This window comes from Balaenoptera borealis (assembly GCF_965194805.1).
Source record: "Balaenoptera borealis genome assembly, chromosome: 17".
NCBI classification, from domain to species: domain Eukaryota; kingdom Metazoa; phylum Chordata; class Mammalia; order Artiodactyla; family Balaenopteridae; genus Balaenoptera; species Balaenoptera borealis.
The window spans coordinates 81843220-81867785 of record NC_138876.1 but is presented as its reverse complement, the minus strand read 5'-3'; the positions used below and the strand labels follow the sequence as shown (position 1 = coordinate 81867785).

At 34.9% G+C, this 24566-nt stretch overlaps 1 protein-coding gene across 7 annotated transcripts in view; it reads left to right on the top strand.

Annotated features, from left to right (window-relative positions):
• The window catches only part of SNTG1 (syntrophin gamma 1), a 478079-nt gene extending 456171 nt beyond the window's left edge, over positions 1–21908 (top strand). For all 7 annotated transcript variants that reach the window (XM_082363008.1, XM_082363004.1, XM_082363005.1 and 4 more), the window contains one exon: positions 14722–21908. In XM_082363008.1, coding sequence (XP_082219134.1) covers positions 14722–14880 — 159 coding nt within the window. In that variant the 3' untranslated portion in view covers positions 14881–21908. The remainder of the gene's footprint in view (positions 1–14721) is intronic.
• The last annotated feature ends 2658 nt before the right edge of the window (positions 21909–24566 follow it).

Sequence of the window (24566 nt, the reverse complement as noted above, 5' to 3'; positions counted from 1 at the left end):
TCCCAGTCTTTCACACCCAGGACACATCCTAATACGGGTGAACGGTGTTAATGTTGTCAGTTCTGTACTCTTGTGGCGAACGTGGAGTGTCAGCCACTAGGTGATAAGTTTGATTTGATAAGTTCCTTCTCTTCCGATATTTTCAGTGTGCTAACAAATCCTTAGTTGACAACATGAAGCAAAAAAGATAAATGCAGTGAAATGACTACTAACTGTAGTATTTAGGCTTCAGTTTAACGTGGTGCATATTATACATGCACCTAATTATACTTCCTTAACTTTTCTAGTCATTAGTTGTCTGCCAGCTTCTAAATACTACTTTTTCTGTTTATAATGTTTTAAGCAATATTTCTTAAACTCATTTAATAAGAAATCGTTTCAGAAGATATTTATTGAATGTTTTTCTTGAATTTAGAGGCAGTGATTTTTTTTTTTTAACATCTTTATTGGAGTATAGTTGCTTTACAATGGTGTGTTAGTTTCTGCTGTATAACAAAGTGAATCAGCTACATGTATACATATATCAAGGCAGTGATTTTTAAATAGTGAAAAGAGCAGTCTTAAAACCAGTGGGAGAATCTGACCATTGGTGAGTTGCCAAACTTCTTTAAAGTCACCATCTCCTTCTATAAAATGAGAAAGAGTAACACCTCCGTGGGTAACACTGAAAGCACCAAATTAAATATGGAGACTGTTTAACAAGTGACACTTGCCAGTCAGAACAGTGGCCAGCTCTATAGAATTGTTTAGCCGTACTGGTGTGTATCACCTCTGCAAATATCATAGAAATTATATTAGATTAAAACTAGTACAAGTGCTAGCTGTGCTATAACCTTTATAACTGCAATTTGTGAGCAGTAGTCAAAAGGACCATCACAGGAGGAAAGCAAGGAGAATGCCGACATGTATCACATCACAGGACTCATGGGACCATCTATTGTAAGCATGGCTTATGGTTGAAATTGATGTCATTTGAGAATTCAACATTTTCTCTGTTTAGGGCAGCACTTTTTTTTTTTTAATGAGAGAGTAGGCAACATGATACAGTGGAAAGAAAATTAGGATCAGGTAACCCTTGAGTAAAAAAAAAATCTCATCTTTACCATTTCCTGGCTATATTCCCAGGGGCAATTCATCACCAAATTATGACTGCTACCTTGCAGGGAAAGTGTAAGGAATAAATACCCCTGGTACCTGGCATATGGAAGACACTTGATAAATCACTGATGAATGATTTCATCTTTAAAGAATGTAGCATAACAACAAAGGAAGTATTAAAAAAAATAGCAGTATTATTATTAGGAGAGAAGTTAGTAAAGGTGATTACTTAACATATATAGACTGTTTGTCCTTCCCACATTTAAGAAATTCAAGTTTATAACCATAACCCAAATTTGTGTCATTTTTCACATGCTTTGGACAGTTTCTGTGTTTTGTTCATTTCTATTAATTTTTAAAATTTTAATGTGGGAAATTTGGCCTGTGTCCCCGTCTCCAAGTCGGGGACAGGAGCTTCTCCTGTATATTATATAATAAAACTCCTCTTAATTTATGTATGTTGTAACATTGGTGTCCACTCTGTGTGGTCCTTGTTCACTAGCGTGCCTTCTTCACTAGATCAAGAACTTGTAAGCACAAGGAGTGTGTCTTACAACATATAATCCTAAGGCTTAACCTGATGCTTGCCTGGGATCAGGCAAGTAATAACTGTCTGTGTTTCACTTCATTTAATATTTCCTGGTACATTATTGAGTCACTCTCCCCAATCTCTTTTTCATTTAGGCAAACAAAATTAGGTAGTCATAATCTGAATGGATGGATGTTGGAAGATAGGGAGAAGTATTTGGAATTTACTTTGTGTAGCAGTGTGCTGAATCATTTATTCTGATTAACTATTATTTCCTTTCGTTCATTTTTTTAAAATCTTGGTTTTATTTATACATTCCTTCAACATAAATAAAATGCTGTAGAAATATTTATTTTAAAACATGTTAGAAAAATGTCTTCTGGGAAAAGTAAACACAGTTACCAAAGCATCAGAAACAAACCTAAAGGCCATATGGACGTAAAAGTGTTTGTGAAATCTTCCAACTCACAGGAAGTTATAAAACTAGATGTTCCGTGTACCCTTTGTCCAGTTTCCCCCAGTGGGTAAACCTTATGTAACTATAGTATAATATAAAAAGCAGGAATTTTAACATTGACGCAATATGTGTATATTTCACGTCAGGTATAGCATGTGTAAATTTGTGCGCCCATATCCACCATCAAATACACAACCATCTTCCTCATGCTGCCCTTTATACACACCCCTCACTCCCACCATTCCTAGTTCCTAGAAACCACTAATCTGTTTTTCATTTCTATAATTTTGTCATTTTGAGAATATTGTATAGATTAAACGTACACTATGTGAAATTCTGAGATTGGCTTTTTTCATTGAGCATAATGCCTTATGTATGCATATTGATCGTTTGTTCCTTTTTATTGCTGAGTAGTATTCCATGATATGGAATATGGAATATGGACGTCGTTTTGTTTAACCATTTATCTATTGAGGGACATTTGACTGCAGTGTTTAGTTATTGCTGCTATGAATAATAGAGTACACGCTTCTAAGTAGACGTGACATTTCATTTCTCTGGGATAAATGCCCAGGAGGGCAGTTGCTCAGTCATATGGAAAATGTTTATTTAGTTTTAAGGAAAACACCAAATTGCCTTTCAAAGTAGTGGTGACATTTTACATCCCCACCAGCAGTGTATGAGAAACCCAGTCTCTCTACATCCTCACCAGCATTTGGAATGGTCACTACTTTTTATTTTAGCAGTTCTCATCATAGTCTTAATTTGCATTTCCCTAATGGCTAGCAATGATGAATAACATTTTACATGACTATTTTCTCTCTCTATATGTTCCCTTTGGTGAAATGTCTTTTCCTGTTTTTTGCCTATTTTCGAATTGTATTTTGTGATTTGTTTTACTTAGGGTTTTATGAGTTATGTATTTTGTATATGAGGATTTGTTAGATGTGTGTTGTTTGCAAATATTTTCTTCCATTTCATAATTTATCTTTCATCTTTTTAACAGGGTATCTTGCAGAGAAATTAAAAAATTTTTACAAACCCAATTTATCAGCTCTTTCTCTTAAAAATTATAATTTTGGTGTCATGTCAAAAATGCTTCAGCACGTCACAGGTGCCAAAGGTTTTCTCCTATGCTATTTTCAAAATGTCTTATAAGCTTGCCATTTACAGTTAAATATATGACACATCTGAGTTCATTTTTTTCCTGTAAGTTGTGGAGTTTAGCTGACCTTCTCTGTTTTGCCTGTGGTTATCCAGTTACAACAGTATCATTTGTTGTAAAGACCATTCTTCTTCTACTGAATTATTTTAGCAGCTTCATCGAAAATTACTGGTCCTACCTCTGTGGTGCTGTTTCTTGCATCTGTCTCTTTGCCAGTATTATACATTCTTGGATACAGTAGCTATATAATAATCCTTGAAATAGATGATTCTGTCCACCTTATTGTTATTTTTCAGAATGTGTTAGCTGTTCTAGTTGCTTTGTATTTCCACAGACATTTTACAATTACCTTCTCTATATCTATGAATAATGTCACTGCCCCTTCGGTAGGGATGGCATAACCTATATATCAATTTCAGGAGAATTGACATCTTTACTATGTTGATTACTTAAAGCAATGAAAACAGAATATTTTTCTATTTTTTGACCTTTTCATTTATTTCTTCAGTATTGTGTAGTTTTCATCACATAAATCCTATGCATGTTTTGTTAGATTGGCATTGAGGTAAATCATTTCTTCTTTTTTTGAGGGACTGTAAATGATATTTTGAAATTTTTATTCTTCAAATATTAATGCTACTATGTAGCAATATAATTAATGTTTATATATTTACATTGCATCCTGAATCCTGTGTGTGTGTGTGTATATATATATATATGCGTACACACACACACACACACACACGTATATATATATATATATATGCACTTAGTTCTAGGTCTTTTGTTTCTATTTTTGATTTTTAAAGTTCTTTGCATTTATTTACACAGATTATTAAGACATATGCAAATCAGGATAGATATGTTCCTTTTTTCAGATCCGTATCACATTACAATCTTTTTCTTGCCTATTTTGTTGCCTAAAAATTTAAATACCATATTGAATACCAGTGGTGAGTGCAAACATTCTTCATTTGTTCCTTATTTTAGGGGAAAGTCATTTAGCTTTTCACCATTAAGTATGATGTTAAATTTAGCGGTCTAATAGAAATTTTTTTCTCAGGTTGAGTTAGGTCCCCTCTATCTCCATTTTTCTGAAAGTTTTTACTATGAATGGGTATCAATTAATACAACAATGTCAATTTTCTTGCTTAGCTTGTTAATGTAGTGGTTTCAGGAACAAACCCTACTTAATGATGTGGAATTTTTATATATATTGCTGAATTTTATTTTTTGAAATTTTAAGTATTTTTGCTTTTACATCTATGAGAGATTTGGTCTGTAAGTTCTTTTGTTGTTTTTTGCTTATTTTATTTTTCTTTGTTTGGTACTGTCTTTGCCTGGTTTTGGTATTGGGACAAACTGTCTTTATAAAATGAGTTGAAAATGTTCCTCCTCTTTTACTTTCTGGAAGATATTGTGTACTATTTTTGTTGATTCTTTCTTAAAGGTTTAGTAGAGCTCTCTAGTGGAACCATCTGGGCCAGGAGACTTCATTTGGGGGTTTTTAAAAATTATGAATTTAACTTACTTAGTAAATAGCTATTCAAATTATCTATTCTTATCAGATGATTTGGGGTAATTTTTACTTTCCAAGGTCTTCATTAATTTTATCTAAGTTGTCAAATTTGTGTGTGTAGACTTTTCCATAGTATTTCCTTATTGTCACTTTGAAGTCTGCAGATTCTGTAATGACACCCCTGAGTCATTCCTGATACTAGTAATTGATGCCTTCTCTCTCTTTTTCTGTCAGGCTTGCTAGAGACTATTCAAAGAACCAGGATTACTTTCTCATTTATTTTCTCTATTGAGTTCTGTGATCAATTTAATGAATTCTGCTCTTATCTTTCTTATTTACTTCTTGTTGGTTGCTTTGGATTTATATTACTCTTCTTTTTCTGATTTCATACGGTGGGATTTTAAAATTGTTAACTTGAAACTTCCTTGTTTCTAACATAAACATTTAATTCTATAATTTCCTTCTTAGAACTGCATTCACTGCATTCCACAAATTTTGATATATTGTATTTCTGTTTTCATTCAATTCAATGTGTTTTTAATTTCCCTCAAGGCTTCCTCTTTGACAGGTGGATTTTCTTTTTAGAAGTGTGATGTCTATGTTCTAAGCATCTGGGGATTTTTGTTATATTTATAGAATTGATTACTAGTCTGATACAGTTAGAGAACATACTCCATATGATTCCACTTTTTTTTCTTTTTCTTACAGTCCAAGATATGACCTTATCTCAAATACTATACTTGTATAAGACAAAATAGACTTTAAAACAAAACTTTTCCAAAGATAGAGAAGGGCATTATATAATGAAAAAGAGTCAATTCAACAAAAAGTTATAACGATTGTAAATATATATGCATCCAACATCAGAGCACCTAATATATAAAAATATTGACAGATCTGAAGGGAAAAATTGACAGAAACACAACAATAGTAGGAGATTTCAATATCACACTTTCAGTAAATCTAAGAGTTGTATTTTTTGAAAAGAAAAACAATTTAAAAACTCTTAGATAAAGAAAAAAGAGATATACTCAAATAAATAAATTCAGAAATGAAAGAGGAGACATTACAATGGATAACACAGAAATAAAAAAGGATACACCAACAAATTGGATAACCGGGAAGAAACTGATAAATTCCTAGAGACCTAAAAACTAAATACTGAATCAAGAAGAAATAGAAAGTCTGAACAGAATAATAACAAATAAGGATTACAAATAGTAAACAAAACTTTCCAAAAAGAAAAGCCCAGGACCGAAATGTTGCATAGATCAACTCTAAAAAACATTCAAATAAGAGTTAATACCAAACTTTCTTAAACCCTTCTAAAATATATAAAACACTCCTTAAATGAAGTTATGAAGCCAGCATCACCCTGATTCCAAATCCAGACAAGGGCAGCATTAGAAAAAAAAACTACAGGCCAGTATCCCTGATGAACACTGATACAAAAATCCTTGGTGAAATACTAACAAGTCAAATTTGAAAACATATTAAAAGAATTATGTAACATATCCAACTGGAATTTATGCCCGGGATATAAGTATGATTCAACATGCAAAAATCAATCAATGTGATACACCACATTAACAGAATAAAAGATAAAAAAAAAATTTCAATAAATGCAGAAAAGCATTTGATAAAATTCAACATCCTTTCATGATAAGAAGTCTCAACAAAATAGGTACAGAAGAAACATCCCTCAACACAATAAGGCTATATTTGAAAAACCCACAACTAACATCATAATCAATAGGGAAAAACTGAAACTGTTTCTTCTAAGATCTGGAACAAGGCAAGGATGCCCACTCATGTCACTACTATTCAACATAGTATTGAAAATGCTAGCCAGAGCAATTAGGCAAGAAAAGGAAATAAAAGGCATCCAAATTGGAAAGAAAGAAGTAAAATTATTTCTGTTTGCAGATGACATTATCATACATATATATTAAAAAAACCTAAAGACACCATAAAAATTGTTATAACTAATAAACAAATTTTACAAAGTCATAGGATACAAAATTGACATATAAAAGTCAGTGGCATCGCTATGCACTAACAAGGAACTATCTGAAAGGGAAATTAAGAAAACAATCCCATGCACAATAGCAACAAAAAAGAATAAATTACTTAGTAATTAACTTTAAAAGGTGAAAGACTTGTACAATGAAGTTTATAAAACATTGATGAAGGAACTTTTAAAAGACACAAATAAATGGAAAGACAGCCCATGTTCATGAAATGGAAGAATTAATATTGCTAAAATATCCACATTACCCAAGGTGATCTATAGATTCAGTGAAATACCTATCAATCATAATGATAATTTTTCCAGAAGTAGAAAATATCCTAAATTCATATGGAATTGCAAAAGACCCCAAATAGCTAAAGCAATCTTGAGGAAGAAGAACAAAGCTGGAGGCGTCACACTTCCTAACTTCAAATTGTATTACAAAGCTATAGTAATCAAAACAGTATGGTACAGGTATAAAGATAGACGTATAGACCAATGGAACAGAATAGAGATTCCAGAAATAAATCCACACATTTATGGTCAACTGATCATTGACAAAGGTTCCAAGAACACACAATTAGAGGACAGTCTCTGTAAAAAATGATGCTGGAAAAACTGGACAGCTACATGCAAAAGAAGGAAATTGGACCACTATCTCACACCATACATAAAAATCAACTTAAAATGGATTAAAGACTTAAATATAATACCTGATACCATAAAACTCCTAGTAGAAAACATAGGGAAAAAACTTCTTGACATTGGTCTTGCCAATAATGTTTTGGATATGACTCCAAAAGAATAGGCAACAAAAGCCAAAGTGGGCAAGTGGTACTATATTAAATTAAAAAGCTTTGCATAGCAAAGCAAATAATTTTTAAAAAATAAAAATAAAAAGGCACTCTACAGAATGGGAAAAATTATTATTTGCAAGCCATATATCCAATAATGAGTTAATTTCCAAAATATATAAGGAACTCATACATCTCAATATCAAAATTACAAATAACTCAGTTAAAAATGAGCAAAGGGTCTAAGAGACACTTCTCAAAAAAAGAAACTTAAATAACTAACAAATATACGAGAAGTTGCTCAATGTTTCTAGTTCTCAGGGAAATGCAAATCAAAACCACAATGAGATATCACCTTACACCAATTAGGGCGACTATTATCAAAAGGACAAAGGATAACAATGTTGGCAAGGATGTGAAGAAGGGAACCCTTCTATATTGCTGGTGGAAATGTAAGTTGGTACAACTCTTATGGAAAACAGTATGAATATTCCCCAAAATAATTAAGTAGGATTGCCACATTATCCAGCAATTCTACTTCTGGGTATATTTCCAAATAAAATGAAATCTGTATCTTGAAAATATATCTGCACCCCCATGTTCATTACAGCACTATTCACAGTAGTCAAGACATGGCAAAAACCCTAAATGTCCTTTAATACATGAATGGATAAAGAAAATAGATCAGCTAGATGGATAGATAGATAGATACATAGATACATAGGGATAGAGGTATATGCATACACATAAAATGGAATATTATTCAACCTTACAGAAAGAGGACATCTTGTTATTTGTGACATGGGTGGAGCTGGAGTATATTATGCTAAGGAAAATAAGCAAGACACAGAAAGAGAAATGCTGCGTGATCTCACTTACGTGTAGCATCTGAAATAGTCACGTTCAGAAGCAGAGAGTAGAATGGTGGTTGCCAGGGGCTCGGGGGGAGGGGGAGGGAAATGGAATGATGTTCGCCCAAGGGAACAAAACTTCAGTTCGATAAGATTAATAGAGAGCTAACATATAATGTGATGATTGTACGTAACAATATTGAATACTTGAAATTTGCAGCGAGGATAGATAGTAAATAAACCACCCCCAACACACACTATAGTAGTTATAGCAGTGATGGTATGTAAATTAACCTGACTGTGGTACACTTTTTACAATGTATACATATATCAGAACATCAAGTCATGCACCTTAAATACATACAGTGTTATATGTCTAAAATATCATAATAAAGTTTACAAAAGAAAACTTGAGCCAATGTTTTAAATATAGACACTTGCAGTGTTTCTTTTCTTTTAAAAATGATTTTAAAAGTGATAAAATGATTTAGCAAATGGACTCAGATCTTGCTATATGTGATAAGTAGACAACTTTAAATAAAACACGCTCTAATAGTACATTAATACATTCCCGGTTACAAGGCAAATACATTACAACCAGAGTTTATTTAACAAGAGATATTGTTTGTTTGGGGAATATGAGTGTTTGAGTTGCCATATGTATTACAAGATTAAAAGTTCTAAGTAGTGTTTAAATTTTTGGTTGTGAAAAGTCTCAGAAATACTGAAAAAAGACGGGAGTTGGGGGAACATACTTTGTTTTTTGTTTTTGTTGTTGCTTTTGTTGTTTTATGGCTATAGAAGGACAATGTTATAATACAAAAGCCTGTTATATTTTTTTTCTCTGAAAGTAGAAATTCATAAATTCTTACTTCGTTACTCAGGAAGCTTAATAAATTTCCCATCTGTTTTCCAAAGCCTCATTAAACTTCCCAGAACTTTCCTAGTAGAACAGGGGAATGGTTCCCAATTGAAATCATGAGTAATATTGTAGTTATTTGACAATTTATTAAAAAGCTCATTTTACTGTATTGGGTACTTTTTAAAAAGTGCTTAATTTATGTTGTTAGTATAGGTACTAGTACATCAAGGATTACTACCCTATACTCATAGTTGTCCATAACTTAATTTTCCAGGTAAAAAATACATTTTTTGTTTGCTAGTTTTAACATTTATTATCTTTAGGTATATCTATTTTTAAATTGTAATTTGATAATATGGCTAGACAATCCCCTGACTTCAAAACAGGCTGCCTTCTAAAAGCATTGTTGTCGCTTTATTCATTGAAATTCATGACCATTCCCCCCATGAAAACACTGTTATAATATTTCCTAAACTAGTGTGTACAGCATATTAATCCTAAATTACTGGATTTGAGGTCTGGCAGCCAAGGCAGTACTTTTTGTACAATAAGAGAAGGAAAAAGAAAATTGCTTTTTAATTTAGTGGAACCGTGCAGAGTTTGGAAACATTTCTGAATAGACTTCTTCCCCAAAACCCTTTCCTGCCCCCAATCTCCATGGCCTCAGAGACTTCAAGCTGCCATAAGAGAACTTCTCGCACAATATAAGGTTTAGTAAGACTTAAATTAGAAATTGAGGATTGAGTTCCAGTAATGCTACTTTCCAGCTATTATCTATAAATCTTCATTTTCTCATTATAAATTGTGGATAAGTGTCTACCTAAAAGGGTTGCCCTTGGGACAGTATGTTCCCTGGTTTGAAGGTAAAGACTGAATATATAACACAGTGAATGGAACATTTTGTATGCTCAGTAAGTGTCTGTCAAAGATCCCACTGAAGAATTCATGATGTGCTGAAATTTGCCTTTTGGAAGAAAATAACCAGTCATCTAAGCAAATTCCTATTTGGCATTTGAGGTCTCATAAATTAGGACATTTAATATTCACAAAACTGGGCAGGTATTGAGGATGAATGCTCTCCTTCTGCATAAAAGATGAAGGGTCAGCTTCCTACCTATCCTGCTTTTCACAATTTCTGACTCTTTTTGGCATCTGGAACCAAAGGTTTTCTAAAACGCCAAGACCTTTCTGCTTTCACTGCAAACTCTCCAGAGCCCCAGCTGTTTAGATTATGGGGAAGAAAAATGAGGACAGGGCAGGCTCCTGCTTGGTAATGCAGGTCCTTCATCAATCCTGTTTGGTGGTGCCTCATAGTATAGAAGAAACTGGAGCAGCTGGAAATAAATCGGGGAAATTAGTAATTGTGTGTGTATGTCTGTGTGTGTGTCTATGTGTGTCTGAGTTATATACCACTTATTTCATCTAAAATTTTATTTCAAACGATTGGATTAGGAAAAGTAATATGTGATAAAGGAGAACTCTGGACAGGATATTCCTCTAGCTTTAAAAGAGCTCCTAAACTCCTGGGAATCATGAGGGTTCTGAATCATGTTTATTTCTCACTGAGAAGGTTTTTTCTCCTTGTACATAATTTATTTTTCAAGCCTCTTATATTCTCCATAGGGATATTGACTTTTATTTACCCATGTGTGTTAAGAATCCAAATTATTCTCTAACTTGGTAAAGTAGAAAACTTAAACTGGCATTTTTTAGGTAAAACAAATATATTAACCGCCTCCAAAACAAGGAGCTGTTAAAGGGAACATGTCCATGGTATGATGCATTTTTCTTCCTTTTTGCCAAAAGTCACCATTTATCTATAGGAGAAATGTAATTGTATTTTTATTTAATATAAGTAAAAACATTTTGAAAATCAGAATTTTAAGAATAAAGATACACTTGAAAGCATTTTCCAAGGAGGTAAAGTAACTCAAAATAATCAGGTCTGGTGTTATCGTCTCATAATTTAAAAAAAAGCAAAATTACAAAAATCATGAAAGCATTTGAAAGTGGAAAAAAATAAACTTAATTTTGTCCTGAAAAATTAACTATTTGATTATGAAAACAGTCATTATTGGATCTATCTGGAAGCTCCCTGGGAAAGCCCATATTTGCAGTGCTTGTCATTACTTGACGTGACTAAGAACTTGTTCATTGGGAAAACCCATCCCGAGGTATGTGTTGAAAACAGTTAGCAGCAATTTTTGTAAGACTACAGCGAACTGAGTTGGTGATCCCGGTTGTCACAGGTGTGAGGTGCTGCCTCGCTGTGGGCTTGATTTTCATCTCTCTGATGATGACTGAGGCTGATCATCTTTTCATGTACGTGCTGGCCATCTACGTGTCTTCTCTGAAAAAGTGTCTATTCATATCTTCTGCTCATTCTTTAATCAGATTGTTTGTTTTTTTGCTGTTGAGTTATATGAATTCTTTATACATTTTGGATAGGAAGCCCTTATCAGATATATGATTTGAAAATCCTCCTTTCAGATGCTCAACCAAAGATCTTGGAATCATCCTTGACTCAGTTTTACTTTCAATCCCACACATTTTTTTAACTGAAAACTTTACAACTTCCCTTCTTTCAGTCTTATTCCCAAAGAGTTTATTATCAACAGTGTGGCCAGAATTATCATTTTAATACTCAATACCAATTCTTGTCACTCTGTGCTGAAAAATCTCCAGTGGTTTTCCATGTCAATCAGAGTAAAGCTCATAAAGGGCTCGTATGCACTACAGTTTCTGGCCTGAGTTATATCTTTGACCTCATTTCCTATTAATTACTCCATAATTCACTCCATCCCAGACCTGAAAGTCCCTGGCTTTCCTCAAGCTCTCCTAGAATGTCTCCATCTCAGGGCCTTTGAAATTGACTTCTGCCGGGAATGTTTCTCTCACAAATATCCAGATGGTTTACTCCTTTGTCCTGTTAAGTTTCACCTCCAGGACAATATGGATTTCCTTGTCCTGCATGCCCTCCCACACTCTGCTCTCTTCCATGCTTTATTTTCTTGAGTATACTTATTATTATATTCAGAAATATTATATTTAACTTGTTTATGCCCTTATATGTTGTCTCCTGCCACAAGAATGTAACTCCCATTAGACCATGTTTTCTGTCTCTTCTGCTCACTACTTTATCTTTTCACCAAGAAGAAGACTAGATGCATAGTAAGCACTCAAGAAGTATTCATTGACTGAATGAATGATTAAATTTTGAGGAGAATTATGTTTAGTGAGATTCATGGGGTTCAGAAGAGCTCTGTTACAAGGACATGGTAAATAGCTTGGTGGACGTCACCTGTGGATGCTCAGTAGATAGGTAAATTCTGTAAGTCAGAATTTACATTAGAAATGAGGGAAAGAGTGTTACTAGTGTATACAGAAATGCAGATCGAAGCCTTAGGAGTGGACATGATGACCAAAGGTGACTACTGAGCCTGAGGGAATATGAGTTGACTCTGGAATCAAGGACCAAACTTGAACACATCTCTGCCTCTTGTTTTATCTTCTAATTACCTATCATTTCCTGCTTACCCACATCCAAAAAAAGGCGTAAAAATTTTAAAGTGCCAGTCTGCATCAAATAATTGACATGTACTTGACAAGGTATGAATCACTGAAAATATTAATCATCCCCAAAATATCTATATATTTAGACTATTTGTTTTTTGACAACCAAGATATAATCTCCAATTTAATAAAGTATGGCAAAATTATTTTTGAGAAAAACTTGTTATATTTTTGCCTAGTTGCAGCGTTCAACAGTATTCTCCCCTTCACCAAGAGTAAATTGTATGTTTTTTTATTGTTTTGTTTTTTAATAATATACAAGCATATCTCATGCTTTCCAAAACTTTCCCATCCTTTTTACAGCTAGTGGATTTTTAGGGGTTGACACTGAACGTATTCAAAATCTGCACATGAAATAAGCTGGCTGCACAAAGAATGAAGGGGTGAATTTTGGGGTTGAATTAAGGCCAGAGGAAACCTGCTAGGTGACCAATAACACATCACGGTGACATGAAGCAGATTGCTAAAAATACGGCTCCTGAAATCATAATGACTGAGTAAAATCATTTTGAGGTGGAATCATTTTAGGAATTTAAAATAGTTAAACCAGATCTTTGCTGTTTGAACATTTGCCATAGGAAACTGACTAAGATATTCTGAAGTTTTGGAGGGAATCACTTTGACAGCATAGCTATTTCATCTACATTGTACCGAACTATGAATCTATATTGTGGCCTATTGTCCTCCTATTACATATCTGAGAAAGTACTCCTGAAGTGAACTATTTTATTTAAATAGTTCCTTGGTACATGACAGATATTACAATATGTCCTAAGTGAATGAATACTTTATATTATTTTCCATTGCCACATACCATGAATTGAAAACGCCATCAGCAATGTGCCTATTAATTGCAATTCTGCATCCTTTATTACTAATATGTATTGATATAGCATCAGTTTCGTCAGCAATTCCATATGGTTTACTACACTCTCGTTATCCTCTTTGTGACAAGTTTATCAAATAGACCTCATCAAGCACATATTCTTATTTTTCTTCTCTCAATCCTTTTGGAATTAGATCATTTTTATGGGACTACTGATGGTTTTTCATAAAAATACTTGTGACGTCAGCTTTCAAAACCTATCCTGAGCACCAGCTCATGATTTTACAGCTAATCTGATATGATTTGTGGTTTGAAGTAACTTCTTTCTATTTTCATTTCAATATATATCATTTGGTGCTACTGGTTGGTGCTACATTTCCTTAAGTACCCAAATGGGAAATATATTTCCAAAAATCCAAACAGTTAGTGGGCCCTGGCTAACTTTTTTTTAACAACCAAGTATGATAATCAGAATTAATTAAATTTAAAATGAATGCATTCATTATATTTTGGAAGTGAACCATTTGGCTTCTAGTGCCTTAAACATTCATATCCCCTTGCTCTCGGTATTTCATATTCATTGTCCTATGACAAACAGCAACTTATTCTAGATAGTAGTGAAAAATACTTTTTAATTATTCCAGTCCAAATTTTTCATTTGAATTGTGTGTAAAGAGAGAAAAATACTTTTAAACCTGCTGTTTCTCTTTACTTACACTATGTCAAAAGTAGAATTTTAATCTGGCCAAATATATTTCTATGCAGTATTTATCAATATTGAAAAGACTCTCATGGGTGATAAGAATGCTTTGTTCTTCTGACTCTCGGGCCACCATATTTTGAAGTAAATTGGCAATGCATTTGAAAGTAACATATTGAACAAAAATGCCTACAATTTCCATAAGTTAGATATCCTTGGTTCTAGTTAAGTTTATTGCACTTGAAAGAAAAGCTCTAGCTATTCTCTAGTTGTGTAGTTTTCGTTTTCAGGAAACTGGCTTTTATTTCATGTGGCCCATCTCTCTTTCCCTTTCAGGAGCTGGAATTTTCGAACCTATTTGCTGTACTTCACTGCATTCACTCTTTCTTTGCTGCCAAGGTGGCTTGTTTGGACCCTCTCTTTTTAGGCAATCAGGCCACTGCTTCTGCCACTCCCAGCTCCGGCATGATGAGCAAAGCCAAGTACATGACCTGACGGCCTGAGCTTGGCATCCCTCTTACCTTGACTTATACACAGAACAGTCATACTCGTCGCTATAGACACTGGAGAAGCAATCACATCATCAAGTCAACAGTGAAGCCAAGTTGAAATTTCAGCAGAAAAGAAGAAGGTCATACGGATTTCAGAAGCATTTCTGTTTGGAAGGCCTCTGGGAATCATCCTGAATGAACAGGATAGCTTGCTCTCTGTCTGTGGGTCGGTGCCAGTATGTTGCTTTCATCAGAAGAGAAGACGAAAGAATGAATGACTCGAGTATGTAAATAATATAAAAAATTGTAAGCTACCTATAAATAAAAATACCCATTAAATGGTCATTTCTGCATTTTAGATTATTTGGTATGACAAATACACGATGGGCCTGGTCAGGAACGAATGCCCCATCATTGTATCAGGAACAACAGAAACGAGACAGTTGCACAGAGACCAGCAGGCAAAAACCCTCTTCCAAGAAGAAAGCACTTTAACTCACTGGTGTGGATTTCTCCTTGTACCCTCATCCCATGATTTGACACTGGCACTCCAATTTTGTTTATCTTATTGTAGAATACTGCTGAGAATTGCAAAAGGATCATTACATGTTACCTATGGTAGATACAATGTGAAACAGACTATTTCTTCCTTGGGTCACTGACACTGAGTGTTTTATTTGCAGCCAGTGTCATTCAAAGATGCCAAAATGTGTTACTTTAATGATGAATGAAGGAAACATCCATGAACCTCTTGTTCTTTCCTTCATTTAAGGAGATTTATATTTTACCTGGGATTTATTATTAAATTAAAATTTCATGAATTTTCAATGACCCCCAAAAACTTTTGTAGAGAAAATAATATCAACCCATGTGGCGTAAGAAACAGTTCTCTGTAATCCTGACCCTACCCGTTAATGCTGAACCTCAGTGTCCCCAGGAAGCATTCTCAAAGCTATGACTTATGTTGGGTGAACGACATCTTTCCATTTTAGTTAGAGTTTATGAGAGAATGAGGTGAGAGACGAAAATAAAATTTTAAATTTCTGACTTATCATGTCATGAAAAGTGATTATGTAATGCCAAACTGTTTGAGTTATTTTAGGTGTCCTGTCTTAGGAATGTAAGTGTGAAGAGATTGGAAATTTGAAAGCCCTGAAGTTGTGTGCACACAACTGGGATCCCAGGTGTTACATAACTATTTGTATAACATTTTCTTTCCTTCAAAGCAGCTGTACTGAAATCTGCTTTTAAACAACCACCTGCCCATTAAGAAAAAAATTGCTTTTTTTAATACATATATTCCCAACTAAATCAAACATTGGATCCTTCCTTGTGAAAATGATCAAGTATCTAATAAGGTGGATTGATTTTTTTTTTTACTAAGAAGGGAAAAAGTCACTCAAGAAGGAAACAACATTATTTGTAAAAAGGACACATGAAAATTATAATTAAAAAATAAACATCAAACTATTTCCATAATCATTATAAATTATTAATTCACTTTGCATCTGATTAACTCTTAAGTGCATTAAATTGAAAAGGAAAAGTGAAGGTTCACAGTTGTACCGGGGCAAGTGTTAAGTTCTATCTAGGATGACTTTTAAAAAGAACTGGGGCAGGACTTCCCTGGTGGTGCAATGGTTAAGAATCCGCCTGCCAACATAAGGGACACAGGTTCGAGCCCTGGTCCGGGAATATCCCACATGCTGTGGAGCAACTAAGCCCGTGGGCCACAACTACTGAGCCTGAGCTCTAGAGCCCGCGAGCCACAACTACTGAGCCCACGAGCCACAACTACTGAAGCCCACATGCCTAGAGCCCGTGCTCCGCAACAGGAGAAGCCACTGCAATGAGAAGCCCACGCACCACAACGAAGAGTAGCCCCCTCTCGCCGCAACTAGAGAAAGCCCGCGTGCAGCAACGAAGACCCAACACAGCCAAAAAATAAAAAAATAAAAAGAACTGGGGCAAACTGGACAATATACAGTTTAATATAATTTATATTGAACATCAAACTAAATACATATCCATCATCGGGATATCACTATGGAATTACTGCTCACTGTGTTTTGATCAAACAGAACGGTCCTTTTATTGGGTTGGCCAAAAAGTTCGTTCGGGCTTGTCCGTAAGATCTTTTTGGCCAACCCAATAAAATCAGAAGCCCACCAGAAACAGGCTTCAGGAGGCCACCAGCTCAGGGGCAGGAGTGGAGGGAGGGGCAGCTCCCTTCGGATCCGCAGCCCCAGTGGCCAGCTCATCACAGACCCTCTGTTACCATCTCGAGTTTCGTGTCAGCCCGCCCCGCGTTAGGGTGACGTCTGTTTGTCCGTGGTGTGAGAATCAGTGGGTCTACAGGCAATATGAAATGGGCTGCTTAGCCTAAAGAAAGAAAAAGAGTTTTAAAACTTTCTACAAGTGTAACGTAATCATTAAAAAAACAATGTCAGGTTTTGTAAAAGCTCCATTTAAAAAATACAAAAAGACAATTTAATTAAATATCCTTTTTGTGTGTCATAAAAATCTTCTAGGCTGTACTTACGTGTATGATAAAGTAAAAGGTGCACAATGAGATATGTGTGGGTATATATCTCCTTGTACAACACACACACACACACACGCACACGTATATATATAATAAAACGCTAATCCCATATTATATAGAATATATTTCAAATAAATATATTAATATACTTTAAATTTACACTGTAAATTGTAGCCTGAATTAAAATTTATGATAATACCATATTGTGTTTAGTTTTGATACTCTTGAAAAAAAAAGCCACGGGCCCAAATTGCTACTTAACATGATTAGTGGAGAAGCCACCTACTAAAAAATATTATTTTGATTTTCCTCAGTTAGCAAATAGCATTGAATGTTTCCTTTCACAGTGCAGTGAGTAGACACTGTCATTTGCTGTAACTTGGACTACTTGAATGAGAAAGTTTAGAAATGAACAAAAATACTCAGATAAATCTCTGTTTCTCATGTAATTTAGGTTTAGATGCATGAGATTTATTCATCATATCCTAGTTTGTACTAGGGCACATTTTAACAACAGAATGCTTAATTATGTGTTAACCTCTCCAGTGCCTTGGTATATGTGTGTATGTGTGTGTGTGTGTGTGCATACACATTATACATATATATACATATATGTATACATATGTATGTATATATATATACACACTAAGGGTTATATAATGATAGTGTACATAGTACAAGCTTGAAGGGAACATTACATTATATGTACTTGGGTCAGAGAAGGGAAATCTTTGCTAACTACTATAATCATGTATTTTGCCTGATAAAGAATAACAATTCATTTAAGCTGAAGTATATTAAAGCAGGGGCATTTTTAATTTGTTATATTGCAACAAGTATTTATTTCAAATACTTTAGTAGATAATGTAAGTATAATGTGTACCCCAACATGTACCATCCAACACTGTTTTTAAGGGAAAATAATCGGTGTATCATTTCTTGCCCATTTTTCAGGCATGTACCAACTAAGCGTTTTAAAGCCTTTGATCACAAAACTCATTCGGCAAGAAGAAACGTAATTCCCTGAAAATAAATGTCAATCCCATGTTCATTAGGTCAGCAGAGAGACTTTCCTTTTGTACATTAGTTTAAAGTTAGAGATTTCCCTCATTTTCTAAAGCAAAGCTTGTCATCAACTTTGTTTACATGGCATGCTGGATTTGAGAAATGCTTGATTTATTACTGTGGAAAAGTAATCATCCTAACAATGATTTAGAATTATCACTACAAAGCAGCAATGTGGGGAAGCTTTAAAAGCACAAGGACGATCTCGTGCTTAACTTTTTAAGGTAAGTGTCGATTTCTGATAATATTAACACACATGTTGCTATCCTTAATACTGAAGTCCTGATGACTCTCCACAAGGAAATGCTTTATTCATTACTCTAAAACTCTTGTTTATGATTTATTCTTATTCCTGAATACTTTAAAATCATAATTCACTTCTTTGCACATTTGAAGTTGCTTTTAAAGATAAATAAAATATTATAAATGTTATATATTTTATACATATTAAAATGCAATGAAAATACCAGAAATATGAAATGTATTTATTTCACTTTTAATTGTTTTGGTGGATGTTTGTAAAAACATTACCTGTGTTTTTAATTAATATCTGTGACAAAAGCTTGTCACTTTGTTCTTTAAGTTCATTAACGTACTACTAGTAAAACTGTACCTTTTTTAATGATGCATACTGGAAAATAAAAACAGATACTTTTTTCTACATCTGTGTTTTCACTTCTTGGGTTTGATTTGTAAGTTTTACAGATATTTAGAGCATGACCTTGGAAGACTTAGCTGCCATGAACAGGGCCAGTGGTGAGCGGCCTGCCTTGAGTGCATACCTCTTAAGATATGATTTCTTCTGGTCCATCAATATTTATGAAGATTACCTATCTGACCCCTAAAAGGCCTTAAAGACTAAACAAAGATGATATTTGCCAAATTACTTAAGCAATGAGAGTTACAGCATTTGAAAACAAGACAACTTTGATAGCCTAACAATGGTCCATTATGAGCTGAATCTATGCCGAGAGGACTGGTCTGAGTGGGCATCATTTGCTGGTCATTTGTACCTGAGAAGAAGCTCATCACTTTATGTCATAAAAGACCACAGTTGTCTTTCAGGTAATTACAGTGCCATAAGCGTGAGTGATCATAGAAATAATTTTAAAACAACTCTGATATCTACATTATTCTAGTTGCTGAATGCACATCTTTACCTTCTCTCATTTTTTAGTTTCAGAAATAACTCTGCTGAAAAATTAACACATGTTCATCATAAGTAATTAAAGCAATTAAAAAGAATACAAAAAATTCAGATAGATATCATATTAAGTCTCACCACCACAAAAAAATAAGCACAATTCATTTTTGATGAACTTTATTCTATACATATATCTATGTTTACATAAAGGTAAAAAGAAATATAGTCGATGTACAACTACATAGATTTAAATGCTTATGTAAATATATTCCAGCAAAAAATACAATATAAAAAAAATAGATTACTATATCTTGGAGGAAGATATGAACAAGAATAGCAAAATGTGAATTTTTGAAAGTTACCTACATATTAGCAAAAAGTGAAATTATGAATATATTTTAAGGGGGTAATGACCTCAAGAATATTCTCTTTAAAAAAATTTTTAAGATAAATTGAGGCAAATTTTGGGCATTACAAGAAAAATCAAACTTTTCAGAGTGTAGTTTCGTAAGTTCCGAATAATGAGTATGATTGGGAACCACCACCAAGTTCAAAATACAGAACAGTTCACTCTCACCTGTAAGTCCCCAGTGTCATTTTCTAGGCAACCCCTCTGCTACTCCTGAACCTTGTCAACTGTTGATCTGCTTTATGTCCCATAGGTTTCCCTTTGCAGATTGAAATGTATGGGATATTGTCTTCTGAGATTATTCTCTTTTTGGGGATCACTTCTCTCAAGAAAGTCTTTCTGGGAATGTTCTCTTAAGAGGATACCTGAACAAAATACTAGCAAACAGAATCCAACAGCACATTAAAAGGATCATACACCATGATCAAGTGGGGTTTATCCCAGGAATGCAAAGATTCTTCAATATACGCAAATCAATCAATGTGACACATCATATTAACAAACTGAAGAATAAAAACCATACGATCATCTCAATAGATGCAGAAAAAGCTTTTGAAAAAATTTGACACCCATTTATGATAAAAAACCCTCCAGAAAGTAGGCATAGAGGGAACATACCTCAACATAATAAAGGCCATATATGATAAACCTATAGCCAACATTGTTCTCAATGGTGAAAAGCTGAAACCATTTCCTCTAAGATCAGGAACAAGACAAGGTTGTCCACTCTCACCACTATTATTCAACATAGGTTTGGAAGTTTTAGCCACAGCAATCAGAGTAGAAAAATAAATAAAAGGAATCCAAATTGGAAAAGAAGAAGTAAAACTGTCACTGTTTGCAGATGACATGATCCTATACATAGAGAATCCTAAAGATGCTACCAGAAAACTACTAGAGCTAATCAATGAATTTACTAAAGTAGCAGGATGCAAAAGTAATGCACAGAAATCTCTTCCATTCCTATACAGTAATGATGAAAAATCTGAAAGAGAAATTAAGGAAACATCCCATTTACCATTGCAAAAAAAGAATAAAATACCTAGGAATAAACCCCCCTAAGGAGACAAAAGACCTTTATGCAGAAAACTATAAGACACTGATGAAAGAAATTAAAGATGTTACAAACAGATGGAGAGCTATACCATGTTCTTGGATTGGAAGAATCAACATTGTGAAAATGACTATACTACCCAAAGCAATCTACAGATTCAATGCAATCCCTATCAAACTACCAATGGCATATTTCACAGAACTAGAACAAAACACTTCACAATTTGTATGGAAACACAAAAGACCCCAAATAGCCAAAGCAATCTTGAGAAAGAAAAATGGAGCTGGAGGAACCAGGTTCCCGGACTTCAGACTACACTACAAAGCTACAGTAATCAAGACAGTATGGTACTGGCACAAAAACAGAAATATAGATCAATGGAACAGGATAGAAAGCCCAGAGATAAACCCATGCACATATGGTCACCTTATCTTTGATAAAGGAGGCAAGAATATACAATGGAGAAAAGACATCCTCTTCAATACGTGGTGCTGGGAAAACTGGACAGCTACATATAAAAGAATGAAATTAGAACACTTCCTAACACCATACACAAAAATAAACTCAAAATGGATGAAAAACCTAAATGTAAGGCCAGACACTATAAAACTCTTAGAAGAAAACATAGGCAGAACACTCTATGACATAAATCACAGCAAGATCCTTTTTGAACCACCTCCCACCTCCTAGAGAAATGGAAATAAAAACAAAAATAAACAAATGGGACCTAATGAAACTTAAAAGCTTTTGAACAGCAAAGGAAACCATAAACAATATGAAAAGACAACCCTCAGAATGGGAGAAAATATTTGCAAGTGAAGCAACAGACAAAGGATTAATCTCCAAAATTTACAAGCAGCTCATGCAGCTCAGTATCAAAAAAACAAACAACCCAATCCAAAAATGGGCAGAAGACCTAAATAGACATTTCTCCAAAGAAGATATACAGATTGCCAACAAACACATGAAAGGATGCTCAACATCACTAATCATTAGAGAAATGCAAATCAAAACTTCAATGAGGTATCTCCTCACACCAGTCAGAATGGCCATCATCAAAAAAATCTACAAACAATAAATGCTGGAGAGGGTGTGGAGAAAAGGGAACCAACCCTCTTGCATTGTTGGTGGGAAAGTAAATTGATACAGCCACTATGGAGAACAGTATGGAGGTTCCTTAAAAAACTTAAAATAGAACTACCATATGACCCAGCAATCCCACTATTGGGCATATACCCTGAGAAAACCATAATTCAACAAGAGTCAGGTACCACAATGTTCATTGCAGCACTATTTACAATAGCCAGGACATGGAAGCAACATAAGTGTCCATCGACAGATGAATGGATAAAGAAGATGTGGCACATATATACAATGGGATATTACTCAGCCATAAAAAGGAACGAAACTGAGTTATTTGTAATGAGGTGGATGGACCTAGAGTCTGTCATACAGAGTGAAGTAAGTCAGAAAGAGAAAAACAAATATCGTATACTAACACATATATATGGAATCTAAAAAAAAAAAGTGGTTCTGAAGAACCTAGGAGCAAGAGAGGAATAAAGATGCAGACGTAGAGAGTGGACTTGAGGACATGGGGAGGGGGAAGGGTAAGCTGGGATGAAGTGAGAGAGTGGCATTGACATATATACACTACCAAATGTAAAATCGATAGCTAGTGGGAAGCAGCCGCATAGCACAGGGAGATCAGCTCGGTGCTTTGTGACCACCTAGAGGGGTGGGATAGGGAGGGTGGGAGGGAGACACAAGAGGGAGGGGATATGGGGATATATGTATACATATAGCTGATTCACTTTGTTATAAAGCAGAAACAAACACACCATTGTAAAGCAATTATACTCCAATAAAGATGTTTTTAAAAAAATAACATAAAAGGGAATAAATGAAATATACAAATTAAAAAATAAACATAAAGAAAAGAGGATACCAATCCTGACCTCTTTCATTGTGTCCATAAATATTCTACAAACACCTTTGCCCTTTGTCCACAGAAGCCCACCTGTCTTCTGTCAGAGACACCCCAACCAGCTTTAGGGTTTCCCAGGCATCAGTCAGGAACTACTCCCTTCATGAGCAAGTACAGAGGGAAGCAAAGAAACGCATTCTTGTAGAGTGAGCTCCATTCAGGGAAAATCCACAATCAAAACATTTGAATTCAAGGGAATGCACGAGTTCACTTTTTCGTAGACACAAGTTTTCCACTTATTTGAGGAAATACCAAGGAGGATGATTGCCAGATCACATGGCAGGAATATGTTGAGTTTTTCAAGAAACTGCCGAACTGTCTTCTAAGTGGCAGCCCCGTTGCGCGCTCCTGCCAATCACGTGTGAGTTCCCGCGCTCCACCTCCTCCCCGGCACCTGGTGGTGTCAGCGTTCTGATTTTGGTTCTTCTCATAGGTGTGTCGTGTCTGCGGTTAACCACGAGTAGAATAAGATTCTCAGTTCTCAGTCTGGCATCTCCTATTCTTCCCAGCTGTTTCAAATGGAAACTCCTCTTAGTCTTTGTTTGCTAGGCTGCTGTCACAAAGTACCGCAACCTGAGTGGCTTAAACAACCGAGATGGATTAGCTCACAGTTTGGGAGGCGGGAAGCCCAGGATCGAGGTGTCCTGGGGCCGCGCTTCTCTGAGGGCTCTAAGGAAGGATCTCCTCCCGGACAGTCCCAGCCCCCAGTGGTCCTGGGCTCGCGTCCGTGTAATGACAGTCTTCACATGGCGTTCTCCTTGGGTGCATGTCCTTTTCTGTAAGGACACCAGCCAAACTGGATTAGGGGTCTGCCATTCTCCAATATGACCTCATCTCAACTAACTGTATTGTCAACAACCTTATTTCAAATAAGGTTGCATCTGATGTCCCGGGGTTAGAAATTTATCCTATCAATTCTGAGGGGGGGGGCACATTTCAACCCATAACAGTCCTTTAGGTTTCAGCTTAAATGTCCCCTATAATGGAAAGGTTTTTTCCTCTTCTCTTCCACCAAAAAAGCTGAATTTTTTTCTGACATGTATTCATGTTGCTTGGCCACCTTTATTGCTCTGGCTGAATTTACCATCTCTCTCTCTCAAGCCTTAGTTTCTACAAAGGCAATGACTGTGGCTACTTTGCTTACCTTTGTACCTTCACCACTGAGCTCCATGCCTGGAACACAGAAGGTGCTTAGTGAAAGGTTTTACTGCTAAATGATTTTAATAAAAATAATAATTAAAAGGGAGGTTTTGTTCAGAATTAAAGGGAATGACATTACAAATTTATCCTGACATAATTGCTTACTTTTCCAAGAAAACACTTAGTTGGAGAGTTTGCTCTTATAGGGAACTGCTAATCGTATAAACAATATCTGACAAATAGGAAAACAAGAATTGTTACTACTTCATACTTTTCTTCTTTCTTTTTTTAGGTCTGCTGTTTCTTGTCTTGCATTATCCTTTTGTTCAAAGCGTCATCCAGTAAC